At 39.6% G+C, this 24,179-nt stretch overlaps 1 protein-coding gene across 2 annotated transcripts; it reads right to left on the reverse strand.

Annotated features, from left to right (window-relative positions):
- Positions 1 to 6,818: 6,818 nt before the first annotated feature.
- Positions 6,819 to 18,544, reverse strand: sp3a (sp3a transcription factor). 2 transcript variants are annotated; one of them, XM_030758765.1, is made up of 7 exons: positions 18,382 to 18,544; positions 17,897 to 17,994; positions 17,457 to 17,549; positions 12,496 to 13,735; positions 10,418 to 10,604; positions 10,140 to 10,336; positions 6,819 to 9,197 (listed from the first exon to the last, which is right to left on the reverse strand). In XM_030758765.1, exons 1-7 carry the CDS (start codon positions 18,386 to 18,388, stop codon positions 8,905 to 8,907), a joined length of 2,115 nt encoding a protein of 704 aa, XP_030614625.1. In that variant the 5' UTR covers positions 18,389 to 18,544; the 3' UTR covers positions 6,819 to 8,904. The 2 variants fall into 2 exon arrangements, with proteins under 2 accessions (XP_030614625.1, XP_030614624.1); XM_030758764.1 differs by lacking the exon at positions 17,457 to 17,549 and having other exon boundaries at positions 6,821 to 9,197.
- Positions 18,545 to 24,179: the final 5,635 nt, after the last annotated feature.

Raw genomic sequence — 24,179 nt, forward strand, 5'->3', positions numbered from 1 at the left:
GCTGAAGAGATAACCCAAATCTGCTACCCAATACTGCAATTTCACCATTTTTGTTTACAGATACTGATTACACTGTTACAGAAAAACAGAAAAAAAGCCTGAAGCAGAGCGATGGTAAATGGAAAAGTTTACCCTCAACAGGATGCACAGAGACCCATAAATCCAGGTTGGGTCATAGCTCAAAGCTAAAAGTGTTGATAAGGCTCTGAGTGCATTGCTTTATAAAGAACTGCTTGAGGCCTTGCTTTGCAGCAGAAGGGACAATGGCAGGAAAAAACCAAGCAAACTGCAAGTTATTTCACTGTATTCTATAACAGAAGAAAGTGGTAATATGGTTTCAGTAGATTTTACGTTGACAAGTAATATTGGATTGCTGCTTGTCTTACAGTAGGTCTCCCAGTCATGGCAATTTGAGCAGACATGTTGCTGAGACAGCTCCGGCATTGTTTTCTGGGACACAGTGAAATTCTATTTTCAGTTTTACTTGGTGCAGTAATTATCTGCATTGTTGGTGAGAATAAAGAAAATAAAGTGCATGAATATGTGCCGGTCAATTGGATTCTGTCAGTTCAAGCAGAATTGGGTACACAAGCGAGCAGCTTGCCAGCTTGTAATAACGATGGTGTTTGCGTGGAACAATTTCCCCTCTAAAACAGCTCATCAACAGCAGAGAGAGTCTGTCACCCAGGGTACGGAGTGACAAGTCTTCTGCATCTCCGTCTGTTATTAACATGTCTCTTACGACAAGCTCAATTATCTGACACTGCCCGCAATTTCCATTCCTTTTTCTGGCACAATGTAAAGTTCCTCTCCTTCATTTTCGAAGCTGGTCGTTTTGGATCCGGCAAATACTGATATAAGACATGTGTGGGAGGAGGAAGTGAAAACCGAGAGAAAAACATCTGCAAGTCAGAGCAAAGTTGCCGCAGGCTTTGAGGCCTTGATAATTTCTGATATTTGTCATTCAAAAACCCTGAAACATTTTTAATAGAGTAAAGTGACTGGTTAGTTTCTGTCTTGAATAATTGCTCAGAGAGCAAAACAAAACCTTCTTTAGATAAAAAAAGATAACAAATACAACAAACTGAATTGATTGAGTACAGGGGAATACTGTAAAATCAATGGATAGGATCACGTCATTAATTTAGAAGTGGCTGTTTCAGTATTACTTTTTATTTAGATGTTGATTGTTAATGATGTGTGGACTGGTTTTCAGTGTTTTTGTGTCAAAGAACTGTGTTAAGGTTTATCTAACAATGACTGGCATTCCTGTAGATGCAGCAGCTGAATTCAGGTTACATACAGTATTAATTTCAATTAGCTTTTTATTTAGATTAAAGCAGGAATGCTACAAATAACATAATGACAACAAGGAAGTCGACAGTATTATACTGTAAAGCCTTCATTCTATACTTTCCTGTAATAGTTTTAACAGTAAGAAACTGTTGTTGTGGATTACAGCTGTAAAATTATACTTTAATGCTGTCAAATCGAGCTGTCAGTGCTGTAATTTACCAGACATATTTCTGGAAACATAAGCTGTGTGGGAATTCTTCAAAAATTAAATAAATATTACAGTTTTTATCTCAAACGCTTTGTGAAACCAGCTGATAGGAAACCCTTTCAAGACTCACAGTGCTCAAAAGAAAGAAAGAAAAAAAAAGAAGCAGGAAAGTTAAATATCTACAACTCAAATGGGGGAAAAAAACTACCTGCTGATGAACATCATAAACTCCTCTGCAGTCACTAAGCCTGAGACCATTTATCAAGAAACCTGCAAGGAAAGACTTACTTCTCTGCAGTTGTTTGTTCTATCTGCATTAGTCTTAATGTAACTACTGTTAAAGCACGAAGAAGTTGTCATAATTGTTGATTAGTCCCGATTTCAGGCGGCGTTGTAATCAGTAAGCTGTATGTGCGTGATGTCTGTGACCTCCACAGTTTTGATTCCTCCTCTGTCTGTAGCGTGGCTACATATTTAAATGCAGAACAATTTCTAAAGGATTGCACTAATGAAAAATACAAATTAAGTTAAAGGTGCTTTCTAACAGCAAGTCTTGATTAAGTAACTAATGCAGGAGCTTGTTCCGTTTCTGATTCACTTTAATGAACCATTCAAACAGCTTTTTTCTCGGAACTGCCTAATGATTATTTTCAGACTGTACAATCTCGCAATCACTTTGAATAACCCAACTAAAATAGAGGATGAATGCCATTCAAATGACTAACCTCATATTCTTCATATTTTGACACAGAGAAAATATGGGCAGACGTCTTTTGCAACTCTTTTTCCTTAAGATTTTCCCTTTTGGAAAGCATCGCCTTCAATCTGAAAAGTTCAAGTCAGATCATAGCTTGTAACTGCGGCCTGTTCTGGAAACGTGTTACAGTGCAGACCCCAAACGCCTGCTAGAGGTTACCTTACTGCTTCGAAAGTAAAAGCTAGACTACCACTCTTCCACTCATATATGGAGGGAAGCATGGAAAAAAAAAAAAAAGTGAAAATGTTCCACCAAAGTGAAATATCGCTCTAAGTGGGAGTGTCTGGGTTGCTGCGGGGGAACGTTAGAGGAAGTGGTAATGATGACAGCTCTAACTCAGTGCAGGTGCAGTAAAGCATGGCAGGTTGGTCAATTGCCCAGAACCCATTACTTCTCCCTGGAGACCAACCTTGTAATGTGCTAGGTACCTTCTGTAAAGGATTGACCTATTGTCAACAGAGAAATCTCTCAGGTTTTACATAAAGACACGAGTACCCCACAAGGTTATTCAGGCAGGTTAAGAGTGTATTACATGTGTGAGTGCGCTGTTTGCAAACATTACACATTATGCAAGAAAATACCCTAAAATAATGGTTTGCTTCATCATTAGACCAGTTAAATGCCTTCTTTGTACAGAGAACAATAGAGCACTAAAGCTGCAGACAGCATGCTCTCTCTTTGTTGCTGGAAAGGTTTAATATTGGCCTGTTGAGCTCTAGGAGACACTTTGCATGTTGCCGGCGAATGTAACATTCATATTGTTCCGCTCTCTCGTTGTGAGTGTCTTTACAGGAGCTCTAAACATTTGTGACTCTGCTGGAGATGGGAATAGGATGACCTTGGGTGTCAGATACGTCTCTGTTCCTGTGTCATCTTCAGACATCCACTGTTTGACCACTATCTACTAGATGCATTCTATCCGACACTTGTAACAATAGTGTAAATGGGACGAAAATTGAGCTCACCTTAAAGGCGGACTTCAGTCCTCTTGAAGGCTGAAAGCCCTGGATGAGCCCAGTGCCCAGTGGCAGCTCAGAGTCCTTGTTTTGCTCCCTGAGACGTGTGTAATCAGAGAGAAAGTCCAGCACAGATTACAGTCTTCAATCAGTCAGTGAGGAAAATGATATGTACATCATTGTCTCTGCCGCACATCCCAGCCACTGTCAGCCTGCATGCATATTACCTGTGTCAAAGCTGCCAGGGACATGACGAGAGAAACTGAGAGCCATCACAGAGCCGCCACTCAGGGGGGGTGTCTGGTCTCTGAGCACAGCAGTCAGATTCAGTCTCCATGGGGACTCTGCTCTGACCTCTGGGATGTTGTTGACACCATTTAATGTACATTTTCAGATACAAAACGTCTCCTTTCATATCGGAAATTGTTTTCAATGGTCTGCAGGCCAGCTCTTGTCACAAAAAGAAAATACTCAGCGAACACTCGCAGTTTCTTTTTTTTTTTTTTCTCAACTCAGAAAAGTTGAAGCTGTTTGACCTTGAGGTTCAAAATGAGGAGAGTTATTTCATACAGAGTGAAAACTATATGACTGCTGTGAGGAAAGGCTAAAAATGATCCCTGCTAATCTTCTCATAGATCTCTAACATCATTTTATGCAATTGTCTCCTCACTAAAAACAGACACATACTGTGTATGAGTACAAAGAATGGCATAATGTGGGAAATTTTGATGGAGGCGTAGCATTATTGTTGATTCAATTTTCACAGTTGGATTTGAGGGGACAAAAAAAAACAAAAAACAACATAAAGTCAATAAATGCAAAACGGCAGGAGAGCAAAATTTCACAATAAAGATAGCAAAGATAGATCTGACCTGAACTCCACCCTCTTGAAACAGAACATAGTCAGACCATAATTTTCCTGAGACAAGAGTGTTAAATTTGACGTCGTGAAGGGCACCTCTGCATAGAAAAGGATGATGGAAGCCACACCAACACACGTGCACACCCTACTTTTCTACCTGATGTACATCTTTAAATTTTTATCATCCATAATGGCCAAAACACACACACACAAAAAAAAATCTAATCCACGAGCATGCAACAACTAGTCGTGGCCACCGGGTATACATAATAGGCCCCCTTGTCCCACACCAGGTATCTGTTCACCTTGACAAGTCCAGACCTTAACGCAATGTCAACACAAGCACTTTCTAGCTCGGCGATTCTGTTTGTCTCCTCTGGTCCCGCTGGGGCTCCGGAGGGAGGTCACCAAATAGTCTCTGGAGTAAAAAAAAAAAAAAAAAAAAAGGCACTGACCTTCTGCTAAATTGGCCACATTCAGAAGACAGTGAATATCAGGTTATTGAGTTGATCCATGCTGTGTTTCCTTGCCTGGGGAAAATGATCTGCGCTATTGTCTGCCTTCTGCAGTTGATCAAGGGCAAGAATGTGTCAGGAATGTTGAAACGGGAGGCACTTTTAAAAAAACCAACCAAACAAAAAAAAACTATACTTTCAAATGTATTCCTAATGGTTAAAGAGAAAAACAACATAAGTACAGTGCTGTAAACAAAATATTAGGATGGTAAGTGCTTTTTACTTATGAAGAGGCTTGCAGTTCATATCCAAAGGAAAATTAAATAAAGGCTTTATGCTTTAAATTCTGTGAAACGCTTTGAGCAAAAAAAAAAAAAAAAAAAAAGGACACATTGTAAATGAATGCAGCTGCAGAACCCCAACAATTCATTGCACTGTACTTTCAAGTTGTTGATTCCTTGAGAAAGGCAAATAATAGTCATTTTGCAAAATTGCAGGCCTATCCTTCAACAACTGGGGAAAACAGTTAAAATTGGGCACGGATAGGGAAGAAGCAGCCCTCTCGCTGAAGTATTTCGTATATTTGGGACAGCATAATGAAATAAGTCATTTCTGCCAACAGTTCACATTACCTCCCAATGGTTAAGAACCATAATCCCAATATCATTTTGAATTCTATCACACATACAGTTGGAAATGTTATTGCATGATTACAGTGTTTCTTTCCCTCTGCACAGTTATTGTATTTATGCATTTTGCACATGAATTGGAAGAGAAGTTGAGCACCATGTACAATTACACTGCTATTCAAAAACAGAGTTAGAAGAACCAAATCTATTTGGTACAATGGAGGTACACAAGCAACTTGTAGCGTAAGCACTGCTTGAAATGATACCTGTCTATCACGGAAACACAACACAGAAGTCATATGATCGAAAAAGCTTTCCTTCTGCTCTCCAAAACAGGACACAGTTTGAATTCTGATTTGTTGTTTTGCAAAATGTGCTTCATGGTGTTCAAATTGCATCAGTTACAATTTGCAACTAAGTGCGTGCTGTGAAGACATCACCTGATCAAATCTAAGCCTTTTGTGTAGCCGTGGCTCTTCTTTTTTGAGACCTATCTCAAAATTCATTAACTGGACTGTTGAAAGCTCGTCATTATTATACTCTGCAGGGCGATGTTGACATAAGCATCTGAGAACACAAAAAAGAGGCGCTTGAACAAAGTTCACCTCAAATCTAGGTGGTTAGTTGAAAAGTGAGTGTGGATAGTGTCACGCTCAGCAGCCACCCGATCTCTCCTTTCCTCCCTTTAACCTGCCGAGCTGCCACGGAGGATCGCCCACTGATGGCACCTTTTATCTGCCACGGCCAGAAGAACCGTGGCTCTTCCTGTTACGAGGCAGTGGCACTTTGTCAAGCGAGACAAAGTTATCCTGGGGTCTGATACTGGACTAGGCGTGTGATTTGCATCATAAAAGCAGATGACACACAACCAGTGGTAAGCAATATTAAGGCTGCAGAAATATTATTGAGTTCCAGACCTAAAAAAGAAAAAAAACAAAAAACCTTAAAGCACTCAAGCTTTTTCAAATCTGCAACAATTCACAACTGAAAAAAAAAAAAGCACGATTCTCAACGCTGATCGTCCCTGAGGTCTGTGCATCACAGATTTCATTCCTGCAGGGGAGCAAAGATTATTACAATATTCAGATTACCGAGCAGGGGAAATTAATTGGACTAATTAACATACAAGTAAATGATGATACCGTTAACACATTTCATTAACTCAAACTGTCATTCTATGTTCCTGGTGCACTTGGTATTGCATTACAATGAATTGGATTCATTAAATTATGCAAATGAAAGGAATGACAAAATGAACGAGTCCTTTTGAACATTATAGACCACATTTTCAAACTCAAATTGACGAAGAGTCAAAAAGCATCTGCTTTCCACTTAGATTTACCAGATAAAGCTTTTCATAGACTACCACTTTAATTATGTTCACAGGCATTAAAACCAGGTAGGCTATAATACGCAACTAACTCCGATTCTGCAGTCTCGAGTCCAGTATTATAGAAATAAATAGAAACAGTGCCTAATTAGTAAAATGTTCCATTTAATGAAGGAGTTAAAGATAGTGATGCAGCATGTGTCATAGCTGAGGTTAATCAAAATATTAATAAATTAGTGGCAGGAAATATGCGCACATTCTGAAGTCAGAGACGGAGCATGCCCCTCTGCAGGGTCTGTTCAAAGTCACGACAGTAGTTTGTTCTCCAGCAGCAGAATACGTTCCTGACATTTCTGTGCGACATTAACTTGTAGTTAATTGTGGGGGTCTGCACCTCTCATTGGCCTCGGTGACTTCTGTCTTCATCTGAGCTGCAGCTACATGGGGAAGGTCAGGGGGTCAAACGTACCTCCCCTCCTCATCCCTTGGCTGCAGTGACATCTACTGGACTACTAACCCACAGTGTACACTCTCCAAGGAGCTGAGGTGTCTTCGGGAAAAGAGAGCAAAGAAAAAAATTCAAACTGGTCTCACGTTTAGTCGTTTTAGTATGAAATATCAAACTGCCCTCAGACAGAAGACATGATACACATAAAAAAAAAAGGAATAAATCAAAAATAAAGCGCATTCAAGTGTAACAGAAACATTTATATTGATGTTATATTGACATATTTATACAGAAGACTGGAGTGAGGATAAACCTTCAGTGTTTAGCAAAGAATAATGAAGACTTTCTTCATGCGTTTCCTGCTATTTGACTCAGATGGCATTTTAATATCTCTTGAAGAGGAACAAGTGGCCACAGGAGTAAAACTGATCACATTATATATTTTGCACCGTCTCAAAAAAAACAAACTAAAAGAACAAATATGCCACAAGCAAATTCACTGTTCAGCGTGTACATGTATTCAATCTAACAGTTAAGCAGTTTGGAGGGTGGCAGTAGAAAAAGAAAAAGAAAAAAAAAAGAAGACATAAATGGATAACCCAGTACAGGGGAATGTAACACGCAAATAAAGAAAAAAACAAACAAAAAAGCAATGCACATTTACTGACAATGGGTATAACAGACAGTCTGTTGGGAAACGTACAAAACATTTTTATACAAAATCTAAACAAGATTAAAGTGTTGAGAGCAGTGACGTTTAAAAGAGTACCACTTTTTTAGTAATAGAGATTTTTCAAGTGCGCGACAGTTCTGATGGGAGCCAGACACCAGCGAAAACTCCCTAACACGAGCAGGAGTTTGCTGTTTGAAATCAGAGTAAAAGGACAGCTGACATGATAGGATCAAATGAGCATAGGTAACATGATGACAGCTTCATTCACATCAGCTTTTCCATCCATCAAAAACGTTTCCCCACAACATCCCACGATGGCCTACAGAAGAAGCTACAGGGGGGGGGGTTACTTTACTTATATCACACAGTCACGAGTCATCCTGAGTTTGGTTTTAAATTTGGCAATTACCTTTAAAAAAAATGGCTTTTTTTTCTCTCTTCATATTACAACATATTTTTTGTTTGGAAGTCCTCCAAAAAGGTTTTACAAAAAACACGTGAATTACACATAATGGAGCCATTTGAAACGTTCTAAACCTTCAATACCGCAAATGCATCGTTTATGTAAAGCCCGATATAAATGGCTGTTCAGTCGAAATATTTCATATGCAAATAATGTATCATATCAACAGTATATGCTCCAGAGGAATTAAAATACAAAAATTCTGATTGTTTTTTCCATTTTCACCTGCAAAATGTAGGCTTGAGCAAATTCATTAAAAAGGGAGCAAGGAGGGCTTTGCAAGCAGACTGCAAGGAAACAAGAATGCATAATAATAATAATAATAATAATAAAAACGTAAAATTTACATGGGCAGTAACAATAACTTTACTTCAGCTGGATAAAATTAGCTCTGCTGTGAGATTTAGTCTTTGCACATAGGAATATGGGGGGAAAAATATTTGCTTATTATGAAGGACCTCATCAAAACATCCCATCAACAAAAGGCAAAGAAAAAAACTGCTCAACCAATTATTTTCCATAAAAATCACATTAACAAAGAAGTAAATTTAAAAGAAAGTGGAATCCTACATTTCCAACTACACAATATTGTACAAAATAAGGCATTTCCTTGTGTGTTTACTGCAATGTCTTTTTCCACCTTTGCTTGTTTTCCCTCAGTCTAAACTGAGGATGGACATGGACTGACTATTTCTGTGTTAAAATATATATATATATATATATTTATATATTTATAATTTTAGTTTTTCCTTCAAAACGTGAATAAAAATGCAGGTAGGAGTATACAGTATGAGAGAGGTTGTAGAAGTTCATAAGTGGAGTGTAAATCACTCCATGACTTCGCTGGCCGCTACTGTGGTGACGAGCTGGAGTGGGATCTCTGCGTTGGCTAGGATGTCCTGGGCGTTGCTGGAGCCCTGCTGGATATTGGTGAGGATGAGGGTGGTCCCGCCTGCCGTGGTGATGATACTGTCTGAGGACCCTGCCGATTCCATCGAGGCCACCACAGCGCTGCCAGAGTTCACGCCTTTTTTGTTCTGATGAGTTTTAATGTGCTTCGCCAGGTGGTCGCTCCGCATGAAGCGCTTAGAACATTCTGGGCAGACAAACTTCTTCTCTCCTGCCAGAGATAGAGAGAGGAAACGCAGTTTCAAAGATAGAGTTTGATGCTGAATACATTTGGAGAAGGTTAAGCATGTCGTCTATCACCAGATCAGAAGTTAAAAAAAAAAAAAAAAGGAAAAAAGTGGCAAGCAAAGTTCAAATTGACTGATCCATGAATAGATGAAACAAAAAATAACAAAAGGAAGAACTGTCAGTGACATGCACATTCGTAATAGTTTTATTGTGTGCTGTTACAGAATGCTGTGTGACCTGGGTCCAATGTTTAATCTGAATTAGTTTCCTAAAGCCAGTCTGTCACTGACAAAAATGACAAATTGATGCTATACAGCTGATTACAATTATTACCAATTAGAAGCCTACAATCATCGAACATCCTCTTGAAAAGTTAACTGTGAATGCTAACTGTTCATATCCTGCCGCTGACAGCGTAATGAAATTGCTACTTTAGCCCGTCTTGTCAGAGGCCTCGTTCTGCCAGTGATATGGAAAGATAACGCAACAACAGTGTGACCAAGTGGTGAAATCCCTTTCAAAGATCTGTACTGCCATTTCGCTGTGGCAGTACATTTATCTGGATTTCTCATACATACATTCATACTTCCTGCATTTCGTGGATCATGATTAAAAATACAGCGCATTACTCTTGTAATGTTTTAGTGCTGTTAACAGATCCTTCAAATTAGACCGCAGAGCAAACTGTTTAAAGCACATTCATTTTGAGCTGTAAAATTCTCACCAAGCATGTGAATCTGGCTGTTTTTTTTGTTTTTTTTTCACAATGGTCTTCAATCCTAACCTGACATTTTAAATCCAGAGGGGGACAAACGCTGTTATTTCTTACATGACTCACAGTTTGCAGGGCACAAATTAACACATTTTACTGATTTTATGGATGTTTTCCTGATGTGCAAACATCGAGGGAGCAAAAAAAGGGCACCTGTGTGTGTTCTCCTGTGCCTCTGCAGCTCATCGCTACGTGTGAACCTCTTTCCACAGAACATCCAGCTGCAAACAAAAGGTCGCTCCCCTGAATGCCAGCGCAGGTGTGCTCGCAGGTGTGATGTCTTTCCGTACACTTTCCCACAGCCTGCGATGTGACAGATGTGCTGCTTCTTCTTCCCCATGCTAGATCCTCTGAGAAACACATGCATTGACATTAGAGATACTGACATATAGCTCGGAGAAACAATAGAAACACTGGTTAGAATTACTCACCTCCCACCCGACTCTTTGCAGTTAGGGCAAGTACATGCCACTCTGCGGAGCCTCTTGCCCTCTTGGCCAAGCTGATCCTCCTCATCCACAAGCCTGACTCGGAGATGGGACAGATCGCTTGGGTTCAGGGTAGAATCTGTGCTAAGCTGCCATTCTCCGGAGTCTGGCTCTTCCTTGATCTGAATATCTAAAAATGAATATTAACAGTCTGCAGTTATAACTGGCCAAAAAGCCTGAACAGTGAGAGCTGCTTTGTGACTGTGTGACTGACAGCTAGGCAGCAAATTTAATGTATCAGTGACAATTCTGATGACTAATTAAGCATACCCTGTGGACTTTTTGGCCCAGATGAGTGACAGAAAATGGGTGGATGGACTTTGCTACAATCGGAAATTTCATCACAATGTTATGACAGCAATAATTGCATATAAAGTTAAACACAAAGGTTTTAAGGACGTAAACAATGAACATTGATGAGACTAGGCAAGCTATATTCACTGGCCACTTTGTTAGGAACACCTGTTCAACTGTTCGTTAATGCAAATATTTCATCAGTTAATCACATGACAGCAACTCAGTGCATTTAGGCATGTGGACATGACGACCTGCTCAGACTGGGTATCAGATTGGGGAAGAAAGGTGACTTAAGAGGCTTTGAATATGACATGGTTGTTGGTGACAGACGGGCTGGTCTGGCATAAACAACATGAAAGCATGAATCCATCCTGCCCTGTATCAAAAAGTCAGGCTGGTGGTGGTTTACGTTGTGAGGAATATATTCTTGGCACACTTTGGGCCCCTTAGTAAAAACTAAGCATTGTTTAAATGCTACAACCTTCCTGAGTATTGTTGCTGACCATGTCCATCCCTTTATTACCACAGTTTACCCTACTTCTGATGGCTGCTTAAATCACACACACTACCACAAGGCTCTAATAATCTCAAACTGGTTTCATGAACAAGACACGAGTTCACTGTACTCAAATGGCCTCCGCAGTCACCAGATCTTAATCCAGTAGAGCACCTTTGGGATGTGGTGGAATGGGAGACTCACACCATGGATGTTCAGCTGACAAATCTGCAGCAACTGTGAAATGTTATTGTGTCAATGTGGACCAAAATCTCTGAGAAATGCTCCAGCACCATGTTGAATCTAATCTAGCTAGATGTAACTGTCTGGTGAGAGCATATTTACAATGAATCCCTTTAAGTTAAAATTATCAAGGAAAACCTTTAAATTATCAGGGCTCTGTTGATGTCCTCCATTTCATATGATTGAAAATTGAGACATTTTTGTTTTTGGATTGCTGGACATTTAAAAAAAAAAAAAGCAACTATTTTACGGCACTTTTGAGCTGTTGCTGGAGGAAAAGCGCGGATGTAATTGTTTAACGTTATTCATGTGTCCAAGTAAACGTGATGATGTTTCAGTGAGCTAACATCCACAACTTCATGATTTTGAAACAAAAGCAGCTAAATGGAATTCAGCCACTATTAATTTTAATATTTACACGTGAACTTTTTAGCAGTAATAATGCAAAAAGTTACATGAATTAACATACAAATATACAGATGTCACTGTGGATTGTCTGCTTTAAACACCAAGAACAAATCCCACTGACCTTCATTGCATTAGTATAATTAGTAATTGAGCACATTATAGCAATTTAAAGTAATTTTCTCACTAGAGACCTTTCTGGAAGACATTAAACTAGCTGGATTTGAAAGTAAGTATAAAAGAAAACTAAACTTAAGAGAATTAGAGCATAATTATGGGACGAAAAATAATTAAAGAGCATTTTGACTTTAAAACCTTTAAAAATGCCCTGGACAGTCTAACATGCGTTTTAAGTTCAATTGCTTATTAGACCTTTACTCGTAGGTGGATTCTGCTACATTAAGAATTGTCAAGAGATCAAAAAAGTTCATGCACTAATAACAACAGCAGAGGTCTAATTTGTCCCACTCTAAAAAGATGCAACTAAGCTAACAGGTGAATGAGAGAGACGTCAGTAAGGTGCAGGCTACTTAGATCTTTGAGAAGTTTTTCTCAAAGACAGTATAAAGCGCTACTATACCTGCAGGGGGATCAGTGTCTCCTTCCTGTTGGGCCACTGAGTTGACTGTGACGGTCTGCAGGTTGGGGATCTGTCCTGTGCTGATGTTACCCAGTGACAGGGTCTGGACTGGAGCAAGAGTTATCTGCTGGGGTGGTGTGGTGGGCAGCTGGAGATTCTGAAGGTTCTGCACTCCTTGCACCTGAAAGGTCTGCCACTGTATCTGACCTGACGGTGTAACTGTCTGAGCTTGGATGATGAAGGTTCCCGGATTGATCAGTTGTACATTTTGCAGACTCTGCCCACCTGCCGCCACTGACTGGACCACCTGTCCGTTGGTGGTCTGAACAGGAACCTGCTGCAGCTGGATGATGGGCTGAGCTGAAGAAGCATGGACATTTTGCTCCTGATTGTGCTGGGCAAAGCCTTCCTGGAGACCAGAACTTGAGTTGGTTTGGTCTGTAGCCACCGATGGTAATGAAGTGTTCTGGGTTAGCAGACCTGCTTCGCTTGCTGGAACATGTAGTTGAGAGGAAGACGTTGGCACAAATATCTCAGGATTTGGATTCGAGTCATTTACTTGTAGTGTCTGTGAGAGGTGGTCATTTGTCTTAGCCAGACTCTCTGAGCCATCCACAGCCTGACTTGCCATAATTAGCTGGCCATCAGCAGTGACCCCTGTTGCTATAGTTTGAGCACCAGACAGGCCAAGGGAGTCCAAGTCCACGCTGTTAATAGGAACAAAGGTAATGTTCCCGGGCAAACCCACAGGCACATTAGTAACAACCTGGCCCTGGTTGTTGAAGGTGGAGCTGCCAATAGAAACCCCCTGGATCTGCTGGACATTAGCAGTTTGTGAAATGAGGTTCTGGTTGTTGTTAAGGATGCTTGCAGTTGATGTCACACTGAGACCCTGGCTACCATCAGGCAAAATCTGAATCTGTCCTGTAGCATCCTGAGTCAGGGTTGGTCCTTCCACGCTGGCCGTGGAGAAGCTCAGCTGTCCATCTGCTGTCTGAATCTGAGGAATTACTTGGTACTGAATGTTAGGCACTGAATTGGCAGAGGAGTCGTCCGTTCCTGATGTCACAAAGATTGGCTGACCCTGTAAGTTCTGGATAGGAAGAACATACTGTCCATTTGACGTTAATATCCCTTGACTTTGGATCTGAACTATTCCAGACTCGTCTTTTCCTGCTGTTGTGGGGGTTAACACCTCCCATTTCTCTGCTCCAGTAAGCTGTGTAGATGGATCTGAGGTCTATGGAAGAAAATGAATAATAAAATAAAATAAATAACATTCAGAAACCTAGTTATATTCATCTTTTAAAGTTTGCAAAAGACCATTATTAAAAAATTATATCTGCATCAGCTAAATGACCAAAATTCTTCTGTATGGCTGAAATTTAGACGTCTACCTGCCATTCTTATTAATGTTAATGTAATTGTGCTGATTCCCTTGGTCTTTTAGTAGCACTGTAGCATTAAATCCAACATTAGATAATGCACTGGCATTTACATAGTGCTTTTTTAGTCTAACTGACCACTCAAATCTCTTTACACAACATTTAACCATACATTCACACAGCATTTTTTTTCTATACACTTCAAGCACTCTATCTCCCTCACATTCACAGCCTATTTAGAATCACCAATTACATAACAGGCAGATCTTTGGTCTGAAGCCGAAGCATGTGGAGAAAACCCATGCAGGCACAATTAGAAGATGCAAATTCTGCCCTGAAAGGTCTCAGCTGACCAGGAGATTCAAGCCAGGAACCTTCTTGTTGTGACATGAGGTGCAAGTGCTAACCACCCAATGTTACTGGCATCCTACATCAGGCCTACAAGGGAAGTCCTGTGCACGACAACACTACCGGCTTCATCTAACTGCAACTGGTTGCGTTTAATTAGCCATTTGATTCACATCAGATTTTGCACGATAGTCAAATTCAGCAACTGGACACATCTGTGTTTATGTTCAATGTATCAAACAGCTCCTACATGAAATTTTCTTACTCTTTTGTACCACAGCTGTAATGTGCTGAGTTTGTATTTAGAATAAATTAACTCTGCTGGAGTTGCTTCAAAGTGAACGCCTGGAAGTGGGATGCTTCAAGCAGACATAGTTGATTCTCAGCAGTGTTTTGGTCACATTTGTTTTTAATAAAAGAAATCTTGAGCAACACTATACATCAATAAGCTCGGACCAGCTAGAAATGCAAACCAAACACAGTGAAACAACTTTCTCTTATGAAAATATGAAAAACAAAAACTGCAAATTTATTTTGTAGACACAAGGTGCGAGCTCATACTGAAATCATCCCAGAACATCACATAACCGTGCAACACAAATACACACAGGTTCACCTGCAATACCCTTTTTTGTTAAGTCTTGAGTACTAACAAAAAAATGGGGCACTACAAGATGATGGCCAGAAGACTTCATGTCATAATGTATAGGTTTCAATTAATCTGTAATAACTGAAGAAAATCATTTAGAAATCAACACAAACTTGAGAAAACAAGAACCTGATATCCTGACTGACTGATGGAAGTAAACTAAACACTAAACCTAACTAACCTTCAAACAGCAGAAACAGTCAAAATACATGCTGATCTATATCAGCTCATTTTTAAGGTGTTGGAGAGCTTTTTCCTTGATGCGTTTGTTATACATATTTGATTTTGCTGTTTTATCAACAATAGATTAAAGTATAAAACAAAAGAATAAGACCAGAATTACAAATATTACATATAAAAATGGACATCTTGGTTTCATCACTTTGCAATACAGGAGCCACAGTCTCACGTAATTTAACATATGAATAGTTAAAAAAAAAAAAAAAGTATCCCAATGTTTCCTAAACACTTTATGTTGACCTCGGGCTGTGAAGGTGAATTTGTAAGGACTTATGAAAAGACAACTGTCATGCTAAATATGATCCAACTGCCCTGACATTAGACTACTGTGAGAGGAGAGCTATTAAAATGGCGTTAGAAACTTTGCCTAGTTGGTTGGTTATCACATTGACTATTACTGCTTGCCCGCACCTTCCTGCCCACTTAAACTTATCAACATGAATCCCAAGTAGCACAATTACATAAAAATGAATAAAATACTTAGACCTTCAACCGTGTTGGGTTAAAAATATTTCCTAGTTCAGCTAGGTAATATTTTTATTATTATTTTACTGTCTCGTGTTCCTTTTTTATATTGGTCATGTTGATCATTGGTCTTTTTGAATGGTCAGATAGTGCCAGCATATCTTATGCTCAAAGAGATAAGAAAATGGAAAAAAAAAAAAAAACGTGGAAAAATGGAAAAGAACAAAAAACATGGACTTGAATAAAAACTGAGTTAGATGGCTTATATTGAGCCAGAATACTAGATTTGTGTATCCCTATTTTACAACACAGACGTACTCCACTCTTCAAGGAAATAATATGTGAAATTCTGATTCTAAATTATCTCACGATGCATATGGAAATAAGGAGTTTTTTTGTCATTTGCTTGTGGATAAAAAGACATTTGAGACAGAATCTGAGGTTGTATTTGACCGGATATCTTCCCCTTTGTCTGACAGTATGCATTACAATATTATGCAAGTGCTGTTATCTGAGAATCTCTATGTTCCTGCAATGATATATCATAACATATTTGTGTCTCCAATCTTGCTGAGTTTGTATGCCAGCTTACAAAAATTGGTAGGCGAAACAACACCAAAGCAAGGGCAACAACGGTGAGTGCAACACCCTGAAGTGAACTACCCACTGAGGTAGTCTCACATACAGCTTTGGAGGATTTTTTTTGTTGTTGTTTGTATTTGCAAACCAAATAAGAAAACTTGGGTGACTTATTAGACAGTTGGCATAAGAACAATTAGGCTATAGCCACAAAAACAAATAAGAGGATTCAAGGTCTGAAGTTGCGTGTTTGTTGGACATCATTGGCTGGAAAGGAGACATGGTTGAAAGCAAGGTTGCATCGTGTACTTTTAAGTTAAAATTGCAAATAACTTTTCTCTACATGTTCTTAAGTTTACAAGGAGCCATTAACTTTAGCCATATGCATCTTCTGGCAGACTGTAAGCCTCCAAAAATGCAACTAGTCATTACCTGCAAGTGTCAATCTGTGGCCAAGGATAGCATCCTTTATACCTTGCCAATTCAGATCTGCTTTGGTTGTGGTCTTTTACTTTCTTGTAATCCTGTGCTTGCACATTCTCTCTAAATTGCTTCACTGTGTGTGGATGCCCACAGTAACATGGTGAGAGGAAATACTAGCAAACTTGTTTATGTCTTGCGCTCATGGGTCAAAACAGCATTGTATTGCCTCTGTCACAACACGAATGCTTCACCATAGTGAAATAGGGGCAATATTTACATATTTACATTTAACCTTATGAGGACAAGTCAGAACCCTTTAAAAAGAATTAGGGTGCAACATGACCATAAGTTCAGTCATATAGCAAAGTTTGTTCATAACTAAAGGAGGATTCCAGATCTAATGAGCCAGAATGCTGAAAATTATAAGGTCAACAAAAGTAAAGAATTGAGTATGACAACAATGGGTGGGATCTATTACAGTGTAGTATTGGCACATAGAAAATTTGGGGTAAGCAAGGTATACGCTCTACTGAGTGCCCTTCTTGTACTGAATATGTCTTATGCTTTTCCTTGGGGTCATAGTTTGGATATTTATCTGTAACGAACAGAAACTCTCTCAATATGTTCTAATGGGCAAATTGGAAAAAATATAATAACTGTGGCTTACCAGTCTTTTATACTACACTTATCTGAATTCTGTCTGTATTGAAAATATGCATGTGAGGACTGATGACTTGTTACTGCAGGCCAAATCTACCTGTGGATACAAATAAAGAAACCTGAAACTTACTTTCTATCCAACCATCAGTTTTGCTCAGCTGTGGCTGAAAACTTTCTTTCTGCTAAAGCAGTATCAGATATAGCCGGCTTACTACAACAGACAGCATCTCTTCCACATCTGAATGTGGTGACTCAACCTTAGTGCAGGTCATTGCTAGCAGGTCAAATGGTGATAGCTGAGTGTCCTGCCCATGATGGGCAATTTTAAAAGGAAGAAAGTGGGTGGGTGTTAGTCTGGGCCACACAGAAAGTGTGACTGGTTGCTAAATAGTGAAGACTGCACTGGTTAAAGGATTGTCTTCTCCAGTGTTGAACGATACATTTGGGTCTGAATGGAGTCTGTCCCTTCAAATCGAGCAAAGGAGGCGGGATTTGTAAGCAGCCTGGGAGGAAGTGTTGTCGGAGAAGTTCAAATCGGGGTACAATAATAACCCCACCACCACCACGAAGTTTCATATATGTAAGGACTCTTGTTACTAAAAACGCAGCCAGAACCTACGATGAAAACCACAACCCAAGAGAAAAACCTTACCTGATTGCCCCTGCCTTCCTCCTGCTGCATAAAGTCGCTCTTACGGCTGTCCACGTCTAAGGCAGCCATATCATTCGCTTTCATTGGCTGTTCTGGGGCTGTGAAGTGAAAAACATTAAGTGTGGGAACAGTCGAAGCTAACGTTAGCTAAACAAACCTGTGACTCACACTCACGCTAAACTACAGCTCGCCATTAAACCACAACAACTACATCCGCTGTTACTAATATCGAAAACCTCCACTAAACGGGGATGTAGCAGTGATTAATTAAAGAAAAGGCTAAACAATGATGTGTTTTAAACAAGCTAATCTAGTCAGCTAAGCTATCGAGCCCAGCGTTAGCCGCTACTTCTAACTTAGCCGGCGATGATTAGCACTATCACCATCGAGAATCTCTACTAGCCTGCTAGCGAGCTAATTTAGCCAAAGGATGCCTGAGATAGCTCGTTAGCATACGTGGGTGAAAAATAATGGATATTACGTACCAGTCATTGCGTGACTCGTCCGAAAACGGAGGGTCCTGATAGTCACAAGCCACCGAACATGGTCAACAGATTACACTGATTGCATACGCGTGGAAATAGGTGATAAGTGTCTGATTTTTTTCTATTTTGATTGACGGGCGGTAGGTAACACAAAGGGTGGGGCCTCCGCTGTTGACTAGGAGCATTTGCGTCACATACAGGAAATCCCGCCGTTCTACATAAAGGTGATAGGCTGGTGGCTTGAGTTACCTTATTATCATTTGTCAGCCGACATGTCAGTCACCCTTTGTTGGCTTCTTTTCCTGTTTGGTATGCATTTTCAGCTGGACTGTGTTGGTGGCACTGAGGGTTGTATTTACATTGTTGTAAACAGTTAAACAAACTTGTTTTAGTCAGAGCCATGGCAGCCATGCTCAGTGCATAATCCTAACTATAGTTCAGGAGCTTTGCCTGCCACCTACAACTGTTTTCCCCAGATCACCTGTTTGCCAAAGTTCAGTGGTAGAGTATTGGAGTATTCATATCCTTTAATTACATTGCTGTGAAAAGTATTTAGCTTTTGTAGGTTTTGCATATTTGTTACACTTCCATGTTTCAGATCATCAGATAAAATGCAAAATGCAGTTTTTGCCAGACCCGTTCACCAGAAATCACTTAAACAGAATCTGTCTGATAAAGTCAAGTAGGTTAAAAGATCTCAAAAGCCTGAGACGGATAAGCGGAAGAAAATGGATGGATGGAAGCAACATATCAAGCCACAATCTAAAGAAACTCAAGAACAGATGAGAAACAAAGTCACTGACATCTATCAGTCTGCAGAGGGTTACAAAGCCTAAGGCAGGGATCCTCAAATCCAGGCCTTGTGGTCCCGTGTCCTGCAGGTTTTAGATGTGTCCCTGATCCAACACACCAGGACACCTGGACTACTTTTGCTTGTAGTATTTTGTATATACTGTACTATTATTTTTACTTTGGAATATTTTATTTTAATTTAACATTGCACTTTGAGGGCCTTAGTTTTCCTTTTTTTTAATAGAGAAAGTTTACACTTTCTATCTTTGTTTAATCTTCTATCTTTTAAGTGAGCATCTGTAGCAAAACAGTTTCACCCTTGTATTAATAAAGGACTCTGATTCTGACATGGGCCTTGTTGACTGAATAAGACGGAATGTTTATCTGTGTCAAATCTATGGAAGATTGTTTCTGCCACTGAAAAAGTGACAGTATCAGTTAGCTAGTAGTGTAAAGCAAATGGAAACAAATTGTTCTCAGGTTTTTGACCTTTGAATGCCTTATAGCGAATAAGAGCTGCATAAAAGGTAAGGAATCAATGTTTTCATGGTGAACTGTTGGACAGCTGATGCCCTCAGCATTTCAATAACATATCTTCACAGAGCTTCCTGATTGGCAGAGTTAATTCCAAATTTCATGTTAATAAGTAGAAACTTTGAGTTATTAACATGAAATTTTGAGATATGTAACTTGAAATTTCAACTTATTTTCGGGCATCTGACTAGGCTGCCTCCTGGGCACCTCTTGGGTGAGGTGTTATGGGCATGTCCCACCTGGAGGAGGCCCTCGGGCAGACCCAGGACACACTGGAGAGATTGTATTTCTTGGCTGGCCTGCAAATGCCTCGGTGTTCCACCTGATAGGCTGGAGGAGGTGGCTGGAGAGAGGGAGGTCTGGGTTTCTCTCCCTTGCGACCCAGCCCCAGATAAGCGGAAGAAAATGGATGGATGGATGGATGGATGGAGGGATGGAATATCAGTATCAAATTGTTATTTTAAACATCGGTATTGGCAACACTTTCACAACATGTGCATCCCTCATTGAGTAGTTTAAACTACAGCAGCGCCTCGTTTGTATCACAGTCCTGAGAATCATCTATTACTGTAAAGCCAGCTTTTCATGAGTTTGAACAACACTGCTTTCAGCTTTGTGGCATTTTCTAATTTATCCAAGAGGGTTACAGTTCATTTAGGTAAGATGTAGGACAGTTTTCTCAACCCACAAAGAAGCACCCAGCCCTTATGTGTTTTTCACTGGACAGAAAAAGTATGGACAGAAAAAGTATGCCAAATTGTAAACTGAAAGGTAACAAATGTGCAATATTCCCCTCTCTATTAAAGAGGGAAGATTTTATGAAGTTGCTCAAAATGGGTACACTCAAATAATAAAGTACATTAAATTGAATTTGCACTCAAGTTCAGCACTAGGTTATGTTCCACTGTGGCTAATGTCCTGTTAGCTGTCACTGATGGTCCTGCAGGTCAGTCTACCATTTTGCAAATTTTATTTCCTGCAACAAATGTTACAGATGGCTGATGCAGAGTCACATATTTAGCAGCATTATGAGGTGTTGAGGTTATGTGTGAAAACACCCAAAAAGCGACTCTAAATTTCAAGCAGATAATTAATTTGCAATTTCCTGGACCAAACCAAAATCTTCTTCTCCAGTACCACGACTTAGGACTCTAATACCAGATCCATTAATGCCTTCCTTTGTTGCCAGTTTTAAAATCAGCAGCTCAGTGTGGAGACTGTTTTTAATTTTTCAACATAGTAACAAAAGGCATGAGTTTGACTAATAACTGAGTTAGTGGCCTGGTATGATCGAACTAATATAACTGATGGTTTGTATCGAGCCAGAATACTGTATCAGTGAATACCTAAAATTTAGAAAACATATTTACTCTACTCTTTAAGGCAATGATATGTGAAATTCTGATTCTCAATTCTACCATGATGCATATGGAAATAAGAAGTTTTTGTGTCATTTACTTGTAGATAAAAACACATGCGAGACAGAATCTGAGGTTGTATTTGACCAGATTTCTTCCCCTCTGCCTGATTGTGCGCATTACAACATTGTGAAAGTGCATTGAAATGAGAGTCTGCATGCTATTGTATCTGCTCTGTGGCTGTGATGCTATCAGGACCCCACTTCTCAGTATTATTTGTGGTGTGTCAGTTCCTCACAGTGCGCGACCGCAGTGAGGCTATTTCTCCCAACCTTCAATTCAAACTTGGCCCATTACAGCCAGACTACAAAAGCACTTTCCCTGCACTCAGGAGCTCATGGCAGTGAATGGTGGATATTTCCAATCACTCTGCTGTCAATCCAAATGTCAGGTAAACACAGGCCAATGGAAACAGCTTTAGAAAAACCTTGCAGCTACGTCTGTCTTACTCCAGGAGTCCTTGGAAACGTATCAACAATTTCTACAAAGACCTCCAAGTTAAAGGGAAGAGTCAAATATCCTAAAAGCAACACAAATGCAACACTCTGGTGGACGCAGCGGCCTACAAGAAGCAGATTACTGCTCTTGTGTTTGCCTTTAACCCTGTGAATGTTCTCTAAAGCCAGAGCTGCAAACAAAGGAAATTAGATTGTATTGACAGATCTTTTATTCACCTCATGAGAGGAATCTAAAGTCTGCAGAGCAATTACCCAGTAGAAATTTCAGTATGTCTATAACATTTCAGTGTAGCAGAGGCATGAATGACCTTTTAACTACATGAATGAGGACCTTTAAAATACTATACTAATGCTATGATTTATTAACAAACGTGTATGAAATTATAGGTGAAAACCTGTAAGCAAAGTGATTTATTTCAGTGCAAAAGCTTTTTTTTGCAGCAGCTTCTAGGGGTGGACATTGCTTTTGTGTCACATGGCAGAAATGTGAAAGATAACTGAGTGAGTCCACAATGGCTCTGAGTGTTTTGTATTAACATATTGACAGTTGTTTTCATGAAGGCCAGTCCAAGACAGAGTGACCCCACGGAGAGAAACTGCCCTACTGGAGGCACTGTAAATGGGTCCAGAGAGAGAAAATTGAAACTGGTGCAGCATGAAGAAGTGTGGATGGAATATCAAATGTGTGTCAGACACAACTCTGAAGCACCTGAGACAGGAACAATCATACTGTTCTTTGTCAGAGGAGCTTATGGTTATACAATGAGGGCTGAGGTCAAACACAGCTGCATGAAAACTTTTTACGTTTTTATTGTGGAAGTTCAATATCTTGTCAACACAGAGGATGTATGGATGCGTTTCCCATTTGGGATCACAATCAAACCTATGAATCTTTTTGAAACATATAAGGATATACTGTTCCTTTTAGTACCTCGCATGACACAAAAGCAAAAGACAGCACGGTTAAACAAAGACAAGCGGGCAAACAGGTGAAACGCGTGAAAAGAGATACATTTACAAACGTGAACAGCAAGTAGACAACCAAGAGTGTGGCAAACAGGGGAGCAAGAATTCAAAGCATGCTTAGTTAAAATGCTATAAGTTTCTCAGATATGAATTATGCGTCACTGTGGAGTAGATTTAACCTCCTTGTGTGGGATGCATTTTTAATTTCTCTTAACTATTTGAGATCATATGTACCTGAGTACAAAAACTAAGCATCATACATAGGGACAGCACCAAAGTCACCATAATATATAAAACAATTTATTGAACAGAATGAAGTATAAGTAGCAGAAAAAGCCAAAATGCAGTGTTCCCATATGAGGACACAGTGTCTCAGGAGGTTAAACTCAGTGACCACTTTAATGGGTACACCTACACAATGTAATGTAATGTAGTACAATTCAATTTTTTTTTGCATAAGTCATAGTGAGCCATGGACTAGCATCAAATGGTGTTATATTAAACAATAAGCAAATAGAGGATGCAAAATACCAAGCAATAATAACACCAAGTCCAGTGCATCACCTTTACATATCGCCTTTATATATCAAGTATAAGATTATATATGAATCTTAGACTCACTGAATTGCAATAGCTTGTGCAGGTGGGCCTAATAAAGTGGCTTTTTATTGTATGTGCACTGTATCTACGCAGAGCAGTTAGACTAGCAAGGAACAATAAAAAGGGACTATGCACATGTATTATGCAGGAATTGTTTTTGTAGCTCACAGGGGCGATTTAGCTGTTTATTGTTTAAATGATGGTTTGCTGCATTTTGCTTGATAGCTTAAACACCTAACTTGTTATTAAGACTGCTGTCACGATGGCACAGAAAAGACATTTTTGAGGTAGCAACAATAAAGAAGAAGAGAAACTGAATTCCAGGGGTTATGATTTAAACACTCCTTTCTAAGCTTCCTCTGAGCTGTTTGTGGCACTCTTTTCATTCAGCATTGTATGGACAGTGTTTTATCACCCTGAGAGTGGGAGCAATAAATCAAAGCAGTAACTTGTATCATGGTAGTTCAAGAAGAATGAGAGGAAATGATTGCGTAAAGTATCACATGTGAATGCAAACCTTTTTTTTAAAAAAAAAAAAAGTCAAATCCTACTTCTATATTACATCCATCCTGTGTAGTATTTAGCACACAGAGAAGTCGCACAATAGCAGCAATTACAACATGGCAACATTTTTATTGTCATCCAAAATAGAGATAATTTCCTCACTGTAATAATATGATACAGTATGTTTATAATAACCATTGAATTTCCCAACACAATCCCTGGTGCGTAGTTACTGCTCTGAAAATGCCATAGTTATTTATATGTTTATTTGTTATAACTCACACATTCCTTTAAAAAAAAAAAAATCTTCAAAGCTCTTTGGTGTCCATGTGATTTACAGCACCAGGCCGTGGTCTGTTTTGTTGGGTGTGTGTTTTAAAGCGAGCTTTCCACTCCGTGTCCTTTTTGGTTTGATGCCACTGTGGTTTGCCTCGGGGCAGAGTGGCACCACTTGATTGATGGTGCTGACGGCACATTTGTACCAACAGAGATTCTGTCACATTTCTGGGCTCATTTTATGAGTCCT

Source organism: Archocentrus centrarchus, chromosome 21 (genome assembly GCF_007364275.1).
Source record: "Archocentrus centrarchus isolate MPI-CPG fArcCen1 chromosome 21, fArcCen1, whole genome shotgun sequence".
Classification (NCBI taxonomy): Eukaryota; Metazoa; Chordata; class Actinopteri; order Cichliformes; family Cichlidae; genus Archocentrus; species Archocentrus centrarchus.